At 40.1% G+C, this 11,863-nt stretch overlaps 1 protein-coding gene and 1 long non-coding RNA gene across 5 annotated transcripts in view; one reads left to right on the top strand and one right to left on the bottom strand.

Moving 5' to 3' along the window:
- Positions 1 to 1,328: 1,328 nt before the first annotated feature.
- LOC137855646 (uncharacterized) lies at positions 1,329 to 7,124 on the bottom strand. Its single transcript, XR_011095867.1, has 4 exons — positions 6,895 to 7,124; positions 5,622 to 5,714; positions 5,196 to 5,252; positions 1,329 to 2,674 (listed from the first exon to the last, which is right to left on the bottom strand). It is a non-coding gene; the product is annotated as an uncharacterized lncRNA (long non-coding RNA).
- A 324-nt stretch (positions 7,125 to 7,448) lies between these two features.
- FAM184B (family with sequence similarity 184 member B) overlaps positions 7,449 to 11,863 on the top strand; it is a 41,856-nt gene continuing 37,441 nt past the window's right edge. For all 4 annotated transcript variants that reach the window (XM_068679999.1, XM_068680000.1, XM_068679997.1 and 1 more), the window contains exon 1: positions 7,449 to 8,009. In XM_068679999.1, coding sequence (XP_068536100.1) covers positions 7,875 to 8,009 — 135 coding nt within the window. In that variant the 5' untranslated portion in view covers positions 7,449 to 7,874. The remainder of the gene's footprint in view (positions 8,010 to 11,863) is intronic.

Raw genomic sequence — 11,863 nt, 5'->3', positions numbered from 1 at the left:
AGACTTCATCAATGTGTATAAATATCTGAGGGGAGGGTGTCAAGAAGATAGAACCAGGCTCTTTTCAGTTGAGCCCAGTGACAGGACATAGAGGCAAAAGGCACAAATTGAAGCGTAGGAGGTTCTGGCTGAATATGAGGGGGCAGTTTGTTACTGTGAGGGTGACTGGAACAGGTCATCCAGGGAGGTTGTGGTGTCTCTTTCTCTGGAGATGCTGAAAACCCACCTGGATGCCATCCTGCGCAATGTGCCATTGGTGATCCTGCTTGGCCCAGGGGTTAAACTAGATCTCTTCAGAGATCCCTTCTGACCTCACCATATCTGATTTTGTTATCTTGGGAGTATGGACACACTAAGAGCTGAGAGATGAATGTTTAGTTTTAGTGGTATACATATATGCAAATAGCTGAATATGTCTGCCAAACTCTGGCACTGCCCACAGCACTCTGCCAAAGTCCTCTCCAGATAAAATCACCCAGAAGGATGGGTATAGCTGCATTTTTCTCATCGAGAGCCTTAGACCAAAGCAAGGGGGGTAGCAAGCCAAGCTCTGCCTGTGTCTAAAAGTAATAAAAACCCTTTCTTACTGAAACATCTCTGTTTTGTGTCATTTGTAAGGGGGCAGAAATTACAAGAGTAGTAGCTGCCTTGTTGAAAAGAGCATTTGTGTTCTTCCAGATTGCATCTTTTACTAGTGTAAATTTTCCCCTGCATTTTCAAGCATAAACCTACTGTATCCTTTGAAGTAAGAATAAATTCTGTATCTCATTAAGAAGGGAAAGGTTAAATAAGCTGAAACTCCAGAGTCTTGGTTGCAGAACATGCTGTGAGAGGGGGGGATACTTTACAAGAAGCAAGGTACAGTGGATGATGAGTCGGGTGGAAATATTCTGAGCACTTACTAATTAGAGACAACATTCAAAAATGTGGACGTAAGTAGTTCACTGTGGGCCCTAGGAACTTAGGGTAGTTCATCTGTGTTAAGGCTTATAAAAACATGTCTAATAACCTCAAGTGACAGTAGTTATTTAGTAAGGATAGGTGACATACCATTAAGAGTGAAAGCGGGTCAAATAGGCAGAAACCATCCTGAAGAAGTATTGGTTTTGTGTTTGTGTGTTTTGTTTTCTGAGAAAAAAATAGATGAACACTAGGGGGCAGTATTGTTTCATATCTGAATCGTCACAGTATTTAGTAGATTTTTATCAACAATATAATGGAATGATTTTCCATTTACAAATGTGTCAAGGATTATGGGTTATATGAGCTATTTATGAAGAATGGACAGAGGCAGCAAGAAAAAAAATCACTTATACATGTAGCAGGGAGATTTTTCAGTCATCATACTACCATATATTTCCATGTATTCAACATCTACCTACTTTTTAAAGATGAGTCATTTGTATTTTCTATTAATTGGTAAAACCTGTGGATCTGGACTAATCCCATTCTGCTCCTAGAGAGCAGGAAATGGATTCTATATGTTCAAGTATATTAGTTACATAGAGTCATATTTGTTAAAACATCTGTGTCTACTTTTTTTTTTTTAATCGGAGAAACAGCCTACAAAAACACTGTAATCAACAGTGAATCCTCAATGAGGTTTTGTTTATTTATTTTTTAATTCATATTTTCTGGGAAAAATATGATGTGTAATCATATTTCTATTTAAGATATTTGTGCTGGAAAATTAAATTCATCCAGCTTTTTTTTCCACCACAGTAGTCTGTTTATGAAGAAGAGCATTAAAATAGGAAGAGAACAGGTAAAATTTTGTGATTCTTGTGACTTTAAAAACCCAGGACTTTTATTTTAAGTGAAGCTAATAATGCAAACTGTATTACTTTTGGTTCACATTTGGCAATCGAGTTGTGTCTGCCTGCGTCTCAGATCTACAGATGGAGATTTTCCCCTGTGAATACCTTGCAGTCCCTTATGATCGATTTCATCCAGGATGTGAGATTTATTTCTTCAGTCTGCGTTAAATATTTCTTCTAGGCTTTGTGTTTCTAGATTGAAATGGAAGTCAGGCTTCTGTTGTGACAAATTGAAGTCTAACCTGGTTAGACATACTGGCTTTCAGGTAAATATGCCACAGCAATCCAGATTTCCATGAAGTGTAACTATCTTGTGATAATAGCTACTTACTTTGTTTGACTGGTGGAAGGATTTGCTGTCAGAGTTTTTGCAGGTCATGTTTCAGAGCCCTGAGTGTGCTATTAAGCCTTAGTGGCCCCTGAGCAGCCTCCCTGGGGTTTCCAGCCTTTGCCCATGGGTTCTGGTAACCTCATTTCAGCTCAGCCCTGGTACTCCAGTCCTGGTCTGAACTAAATGTCAGGACTCAGTGAGAGCCAGCTGCTTCCAGAGGGATGAGGAGCTGAGGAAGGGCAGGACAAGCATGAAGGTAGTGACTATACCAGCTTGGGCCCAGTCCTGCAGTGCCGAGTAAGGTGAGCAGATCAGGCCAGGAGGAGCTCACAGTCCTAACTGAAAAGGAAAGCAATGATGACAATCAGATCTTGAATGCTGCTGCAGGCTTTGGAGGGAAGCGTGCTGAAGATTCTCTCCTTGTCCTTCCAAGTAGCGATCTCATCTGTTAATGCTGTCTCTTTCTGACTGTATCCGTCTCTTCTGATAGCACTGCTCAAGAGCCTTTCTCTTTCCTTTGTCAGTCCTGTTATGTCAACAGATACACAGTGACACAGAGTGAGCAAAACTTGCTGCGTGCCATTCACTTTGTGGTAATTTCACTTGTAGGTTACTGGGTAAAAAGCAGGTTAAAAAAAGAGAGTTGTTGCTATCCCATTTAGTTTGTGTTCCAGGGCTTTTATAACTGTTTCATCTGGTTGGTTCCAGCTTCCATACTAAAGTATAAGCACAGGAATACTTCATCCATAATAGGGCCATCATTATGCAGTAGTAATCAGAGATTCTGTTTGCCACATTCCTCCAAAATGTGTGTGTAAGTCAGCTATAAAATTGCATACAAGTTCTCAAATAGTTACTATTTTTAGTCAATGAGGAAATCAGCCCCACTTCTGATGAGTTTTGAATTGGATTCTCAAATCCTGTTTGCTTTATGAAGGGGGAGGAAAGGAAAATTGTAAAATAGTTACATAATCCCATCATTGTAATTACCCAGGATATACCAGTGACAGAATCTCTTTATGCTTGTCCTTTTTCTGGCTTTCAACCCCTAAACAAGCTTTACTAGAAGCAGGATAATGAACTAGGTGGGGAGGATAGCTGTTCTTATGGGTCTTCTGACCACTTCTTATTCCTCTTTCCGGTGTTTTGTTGTTTTTTTTTTTTTCTTTCTTTTCTTCTGTAAAAGGAAAAAAAACAGTCCCTGAATTCTATACTGAGATCAAAAAGGTACTCCATGATCAAAATGAATTTAAATGGAGATCAATAACGAGACTAGTGATCTATGAGTTAAATTAGCATTTCACTTAGGGATGCATCTTCCTTTGTTGAGACACTGACTTGAGAAGTTGTAAATCTGTTTTACTGATAGGGCTTTGCCATTTGAAATCTACCATGACAGTTAATGACTACCTGTATTGTTACACCATTTTCAAATGCAGATTTTATTGGGCTGGAAAACATCAGTAGAGTCTAATCTGGGGGATCAGTTTAATTTTGCCCTCATAAATAAATTAAAAAAAAAAAAATCCCACTGGCTTCAGTGGAACTGGTATTCAAATAAATAGTGGAAGAATTGGGCTCTGTATTAATTGTGCTTTGGGAAAGCTGTTTGCAATACACTAAACTAAGGACAACGCTTATGCATTAAACATTTGCAGCAGAAGTATCTTCTTTGTGTCTTAGAATTCATGAATTGTGGCCATTTTAATAGCAGCTAGTCTTACCTTGTGTATCCTACACATTTTTTTACTGTAGGTATAAATAATGCTGGATTGATGGACTTATGTTTCAGTTGAGATAGCGAGGATAAAATGGGTGAATTTGATGGTGGGTCACACCTTATTTTAATTGTATTGATGTTTAAATCATTAAGAATTTGAAAGATGTACTATTAAAGCTTTCCAGCCATTTGTTTCAGCCATGTAAGCAGAAAGCTAATTTGCTTGGTGGCAAGGATTTTGTAATTATACCTAGAATTGCACCTTCTCCCATTTGTTGACCCTGATGATGTTGACTTAGAGGCTTTTTACTGACTTTGATGTCTTTACTGACATTAACTGATCAGCTGCCAGAGATTGTTTCTGTCATGAGTCACTTCTATAGACTAAATGTGTGACAAGAACAAGTGGTATTATGTTAACCAGGCAATAACAGATTGCTTTGGTACCATGGTAAAAGGATAAGAACTCAAAAGTTACTTAACTTCAAGTGCAGGTTTTTTTCTAAGTTTCTTTTCTTTGTGACAGAGGGAAAAAGGTAGTATACAAATATTATAGAAGGATAGGTTTTTTTTTGTTCTCCTACAAAGAAGGAGAACTCACCAGAAGTCCTGTTGACTTCCTCACTGACTGAGAACAGTAAAAATTCCTTCAATACTACATTATCAAAAAAAAAAAAAAAAAAAAAAAAAACCAGACCTGACAAATTTGGGGAGAATGTGATGAATAGAATATCTAATTTTTACTATGTAACAATGTCTCAGTCCTCCATCAAAGTAAGGGAAAGAACATACTCGCACGTAGTGATAGTCCACGTGCTGTGTTGTTCCAAATGCTAAGGATGAGGAGACTAAAGCTTGTGGAACAAACATCTCTAAGCTTTAGTATGCACTCCACAGTCAATTGAGTTAGGAGGACTGCAAAGGAGGATATAAAACTTACAGAAGCTGTAGTGTAGTCTGCATATTGAACAAGCAGCAGGTACTGAAAGTGGAAGGCATATAGTCTTCTATTCATATGACACAATTTTGTTAATAAAAAAAAATAAATTAACACACTTGAGCAGCAAAGCTATAAACCTGTGTACAGTTGCTAACAGACTTGAAGACTATAGTGCCATAACTACCTTCTCTTTCATAATTTATGTATAACAAATGCAACAATAATAATTCGAGCAGAATTGTGTATGCATGTGTGTTTTCTGTTTAGACTGTTCTCATTTGTATTTTAAACTGCATCTTTGCCTTGTACAGCTCCAAGTTCAAGAACATTTTTCTCATCCACTTATGTGCTCACATGGTTCACTTAAAATCCACTTTTGTATAGTACCTGCTTAAATTACCCTTTGTGATGTTCTTGCTTTGTCTTCTTATCCACAGGCAACCCCTAGATTCAATTAAAAGAAAATAAAATAAGTCAAATTCTCATTTAAAATCTCTGCTGAAATTCTGTTACTGAAATCAAGTGTTTTCCTGAGTAACAGAACTAATGAAACGTTGAGCCTCCTGTGAAGTTATGTTTTCTGATTGCATTTTTTGGTGCATAAGGTCTGACCAAAGCTTTTCCAATGTTTGAGCTGTTAGCTGACAACTCTTGTCTGGACTCAGAATAAGAATAATTTATCTGTGACTAGTTATGTCCTGCTTAAAAAAACACCATCTTGTACCAAAGCCTCAAGCTTTGCCTTCTAATCCCCCAAAACATATTAATGGACTATCTGAAAATAACCTGTTGTTTATTGCTTTCCCAGTGTACCTGAAGTTCTGTGCTCCTCTTCTCTGTCTGCCAGTGGAAGTGTCTCAAGTCTCCATCCAGGCATGCATTCAGGTCCAGTGATGTACTACCCTGCTGTTCAGCGGAAAAAAATAAAAATAATAATAAATAAAAATAATAAAAATAAGCATTGCTGTCTCTGTATTAGAGTTGTAACACAGGTAGCTTATTGCAAGTATTTTTAAAACCCTTTGCATTTATCTTAATAGCGTTCTATTTTCATTCAATTTTGTTCTTTTTCTGAGGAAACAAGGTAGCTAGGAAACAGTGCTAGCCCTTTGTGTTTTCTTGATTGTCCTAATAAGCTTGCCAATTTTATCAAAATTATGCATATAATTAAGTTCCTGCCTTCTTTTTCCTCAAGTCAGTGACCATGTAGAGACAATAATAAAACCATATATTAGCAGAGTTGAACTTTTGTGTGCACACATCTTTATTAGATACCAGGCAACTGACAATGGAGTGTCCTTATGCCATAGTCACAGAAAAAGTTCCAGTCCCAGGCAGCAGCATCTCAGACACTAATGCCAATTAATGAAGATACCACATTTAGGTATTACTTTGTGCAAAGATTGTTTCTTATCTTTTCTTAGTAATGTTTTTTTCTGGGCTAAATTCTCTTCCCTGCTTAGTATCTAGCATCAGTTGTGACCATCTTCATTTTTCCTGCCTGGTGTTTTCTTTCTGCAAGTTTCTCAGTCAGTCTTCACTCTCAATCCTGGAGTGAAGATCTGCCTCCAGAGCTTTAGAGTCCCTCTTTTTCTCCCAGCAGTTAAAGGGTTTGGTTTCTCTGTCCCAAGATCTTCTCTTCTTACATCTTCTCACTCCTCCCTCTCCCCCCTGCTGCCTGGAGGCATTCTTCTTCTGCCCAATCTGTTTCCTCTTGAACTGCTTATTCTTAACAGGACCTTATCCCTTTTTGCCCTCATCGAGGATTTCCCTTTTTCTGCAGATTCCTTTTGCTCTGCTCTTAGCTGACACTGGATAATTCTCCTTCCCAACTCTGATCACAAGAAGCTCTTTTTCAAAGCCACGGCAAGCAAAGTGGAAGCTTCTAGCCGGAGAAGGACAGGAGGTGCTGCCAGGAGGTGAGAGGGGGCCGGGGAAGCTGCCGTACCTGCATGGGACAGGGGGAAGAAGCAGCTCTGTCCCCTCTGTACCTATCTGGGCAGAGATGGGGCTTACTCTCTGGGGTCCCTTGCACTGGCTGTGGTGACACATCGCAGGGTGTTGAGCAGCTCTCAGCTTCTCCTACCTGTTCATTCTCCTTTTTCTTCTCCACCTCTGTTTTCCCCCTACTTTGCTTTCTCCTCCTCCGCCTGTCTCCTGGGCTTGTTTAAACATGTCCAGTAAGCTTTTTCTTCTTTCACAACACTTTACTGAACCATTTAAAAAAAAATCGCATTTTAATAGCTTGCCTTTTTTATGCCTTTTTCCTGCTTTTGCTGTGCTCTAACCTATTTATTTTTACATTTTGAAGTGTGGTCTTTTTGAAGAGAATAAATAGCTGCAGATGAAGAAAAAGAGCCCAGCAATATTGTCCATTTTCTTCAGGCTTCTTTCCAATGTGTTTAGTGCATCTGAGGGGAACTGGCCAGTCTCTGGATAAAGCAGGCTGAGCGGCTCTGGGACACCTTTTTGGGGCTCAGCTGTGTTTGAGGTGGCAGAACTGCTTCGTTCTGCTTTCAGCAGAGCAGCAAAAATTGTACTAGCTTTCCTTCATCACTTTATTGGTCCATCTGGACTTTGAGAGCACTGCCAAAATAGCAGAGCTTGTGAAAGGAGCTATAATCCTCCTCTGACGACCCCTGCTATCCTTCAGCAGTCCAGGAAGGCAACATGATTCAATCTGCAGACGATCTCTCTTATTAGATCCCCAGCAACGTCTGTGCCGCTGGCTCAGCGTATCCTGTGGGGAATTTGTAGCATCCAGCCGCTGGCATCTTCTCCTGGCGGAAGCTCAACCATTTGAAAAGAAGGGGAGGAAAAAAAAAATAACACACCACGATCGGGAGGCTTGCACATGCTGTTCTCTGCCTCCTCGCCTGGGTGTTTTGCTGAAGGACTGGGACATCTGCACAGAAGGGAGAGAAGCAGCTGCTGCAGCTTGCCCTGTTTGGGGCTGAAGTTCCTCCAGTGCTGCAGGGGTTTGAGTGTGGGGAGGCGAGCAGTGAGGACAGGCTCGCTCTGCCCGGAGCATACACAAACGGACTTGATTAAAATATTTCCAGCCTAATGGCCTCCGGCATAAACAAGCTTCCTCAGCCCGGGACTTGCAATGGATCTAAAGCCCTTCGCAGCAGCTCGGCGGAAGGCTGCAATAAGGAAATTCACGTGAAAATGTGCAAGAAGATTGCCCAGCTCACCAAGGTAGGTCTGCCCCTGGCAGCCTTCCCAGCGAGGTGAGGCTGCCCCAGCCCAGGCTCGGAGCTGCCTCTGCCCATGGCCCCTGCCTGGGAGGAGGGCAAGGAAAGCGCCGCTCTCCTGTAAGGTGCTTCCTGAGAGCATCCTGTGCACAAACTTTGCTTCCAACAGTTCCCTGCAGGTGCTACAGACCAGCTTTAGCGGGTTGTCTGTGCGGCTGGCAACCTGGGTTTCACACTCAACAGCTCTTATTAGGGGGGAGCAACAGGGAGAAGAGCTCAGGCTATGCAAAGATGGGTTTGTCTTGGTGTCTGCACTCTGCTCAGATGAATTGACCTTAGGGGCTTTTTCCTGGAATTACCAAAACGTCATTTCACCTGTATTTTATAGATCCTCATGTGATTTTGTTGCAAAGCTGCAGCCAAACTGTGGTGCTAAAGTGTATTACTTCTAGTCTCATGCTTAATTGTAACTGATGTGCATAAACGGAAACTCATTAAATGACCTTAGTAAAAGACAAGAGTTGGAAAAGACAGAACTAGATGACATAATATATGGTACTAAAACTTTCAGTCACTACCAAGCTACACTAGAAAATGTTTGAATATTTTTTTCTTAAAAAAAAAAAAAAAAAAAGAGAGAGAGAGAGAAAATCTGTAGCAGGTGACAGTTACCTTTTAAGCTATTTTTGTTTCACCTTTGTTAGTGAGAAAAAGCTATTTATTACCTTGGTTTATTAACCTCACTTTTACATGCTCTGTATCTTTACTGCATTTTTGCAATGCAAAAACAGTGACTATAAATGCAGGTCAAACAAGAGGAAATCATTAAAATGTTTGAGTTAGGATGGCTTGATAGAACAAATGCCATTGTTCTCATCTAATGATGACTATAGATGATAATTTATATCAAGTATTATACATAGACAAGAGCTACGTATGCTTACTCATGTACAAACTGTATATACTTTACTGTACCTATACCCATGCTTACTTACCAGTGCTTTGGTTGTATGTTTCTATAAGAGCACCATAAACAGTTTGATCCTTACTTTTAGCCCACAGATGCACACACACATTACTCTTTAAGGCAGGTGTTGATTCTGCTGTAATTGTAAGCTAACTGTCCAAGTACATTACAATATATTTTTTTATTATTCTTAGAAAGAAGCACTTTCTGTTTATTAATACCATTCCCAATTCCTCAAACAGAGTGAAATGTGCATGGAAAGATGTCTGTAAATCAGATTATGATTTTCCTAAATTTCTTGGTCTCTGGTATTCAGTTGCTATCTTAGATTGATACTAAGTAAAATTTGAACATAAGTAACACTTAAAAAAACAAACAAACAAACAAACAAAAAAAACCTATTCCCTTTTCCAACAGAAAAGTAATAACTCTCTTGTGCTAATTGGGAGCTGATTATACTTCAGTGTAGAAGAGTTGAGGAATTACCAGCTCCCTCTTTCTGAGTAATTCATTTCTCAATATCTGACCTAGAGCATATTGATGGGATCTGTGCAAAGAAACCCTTCTTCAACTCTTCAACTCCACAAGCTGAATTCATATTCTGTAGAGATCTCTGTGCCTTCCTTTTTATATATCATGATTCTTTTCAAAGTCTCTCTAATCTCAGCTCTTTTGATGGAAAGAATGCCTCATTCCATATAAAAATTATTAGATTACTTTATAAAGATAGGCTTAGAGTTGGGGGAGAAAATCTTTGAGAGCTATTTTCGCAGCAGAAAGGCAAAAATTTTACCTCAGTACAAAGGTTCCTGGAAAATGTTAGGAAGGCTTTCATCAAATGATATGTTCCTGATGAATTTCTACTGTTAAAAGGTGGGTGGGGTAATTTCTACTTTTAATAGAAGTCCCCATCTGGATACTTTTAAGTCATCTGAAATAAAGTTGTTTTATACTTGAAACTCAGAAAAGTATTTCTGAAAAGCAAATCATTCTGTTTTAGAATGTGGTTTTTCAAGAACCAATTTTCTCTGCTTTAACACCATGATTACAGAGAACTTGGGGCAGGATTTGAATTTTAATCATACACTTTCTTTTCTATACTCTGAGTATACTATTGCTATACCAATAGCAAATAGCTATAAAGTAAAATCTGAGATTGCATTAGCAGAAAAATGGGTATATGAAAAATGTGTTATAATCCGTTTTGGCCTAGGAGCTTTGAGAGCTCCCTTTCAAATCACTCTCAGTTCTTTTCTGTTACAGTTGGGATAACCATAATGAATTCATTCTTAGTTTTAATTTGCTCATAGTGCTCTTGTCTTTTTTCTAACATTATGATGTACTCCTATCTGTTATACAACGACAACTTTCTGTCCCAGCAATGACAGAATGTAACTGATAGGGAAAGAATAGTCTCCACATGGACAGTGGGACTGTGTGCATCCTCAGCAATTTTGCTGATGACACCCAGCTGTGTGGTGTGGTTGACACACTAAAGGGAAGGGATGCCATCCAGAGGGACCTGGACAGGTTGGAGAGGTGGGCCTGTGCAAACCTCACGAGGTTCAACAAGACCAAATGCAAGGTCCTGCACCAGGGCAATTCCAAGCACAAACACAGGCAGGGCAGAGAATGGATTGAGAGCAGCTCCAAGGAGAAGGACCTGAGGGTGTTGGTTGATGAGAAGCTCGACATGAGCCAGCAATGTGCACTAAAAGAGGGTAGGTTTAGTTTAGATATTTTGAAGAAATTCGTTCCTATGAGGGCTGCAAGGCATATGTTGCCCAGAGAAGCTGTGGATACCCCATCCCTGGAGGTGCTCAAGGCCAGGCTGGATGGGGCTTTGAGCAACCTGGTCTGGTGGAAGGTGTCCCTGCCTATGGCAGGGGGGTGGAACTGGGTGATCTTTAGGTCCCTTCCAGCCCAAACCATTCTCTGATTGTATTCATCCACTCTGCATTGTGGCAGAACAAGAAATTAATACAAAATGTTTAAATTAGGTGTGTGATACAGAGGCTGCCTTGCATTCTGTTTCTGTTATATAGTCAGAGGTGGCTGCCTCCTACTCAAAGGCAAAGGAGCAGCATGCAGAGGCATCAGCAGCAGAACCAAGCTGGGTGAGGTGATGGTTTCTATCAGCAGCATGAACTGAAGATGACATGGTACAATGTTTGTTGGTACTGGGAACCTCCCAAAGTAATCAGGACACAGAGGTCTTGAAAGCAGCTCTCATTGTACTGTGCTGCTGTTTCTGCTTTTGGAGAGGTAGAATACAGCCTGTTTTCGCACTTTCAGTCATGTAGTGCTTTTTCTGTTCTGAACTTTTTTGGCTGTAGTGGTAATAATACAAACCTCCAGAAAATCTGCTTCAGGTGGCAAACCACTGCTTTTTGTAGCTCATATGGAGGCCATTTATGAGTTTTTTAGAAGCCTGGCCCTCCTTTTCAAAGACTGACTCTTACCACTGTTTCACCAAGCATTTCACCAAGCACATTTGTTCTGTTGCATGTTCAAGGTGTTCAACGGAGACTGCATCACACCTGCTCCATTCTGCCCTGCCAGCACCTGTCTGTCCTTGAAACAGGTCTCAGTGCTTGGGAGTCTGAAATTAAAAGTGCAGAAGTCAGATTGTAATAGCAATAGTGGTAGTACTCCGGTATTGGAATAGCTATCTACTAAACTGAAAGTGAGGAAAATGCATCTGTTTGAAAGTGTGAAAATAAATAATTTTAATCACCAAGTAATGGAATTGGAGTCTTTCATAAACAGAACTGACTTGAGGGGTGACTTGGATTTCGCAGGTGAAGAGAAATACAATGTGGAAAAACTGTGTATTCAGTATGGCATATTTATAAGCTCAGTCAGGTTCTTACTTTTCCCCCTCCTCCTAC

The sequence above is a fragment of the Anas acuta genome, chromosome 4 (assembly GCF_963932015.1).
Source record: "Anas acuta chromosome 4, bAnaAcu1.1, whole genome shotgun sequence".
Classification (NCBI taxonomy): Eukaryota; Metazoa; Chordata; class Aves; order Anseriformes; family Anatidae; genus Anas; species Anas acuta.
The sequence above is the reverse complement of the archived record's forward strand: the minus strand, read 5'-3'. Positions and strand labels throughout refer to the sequence as shown.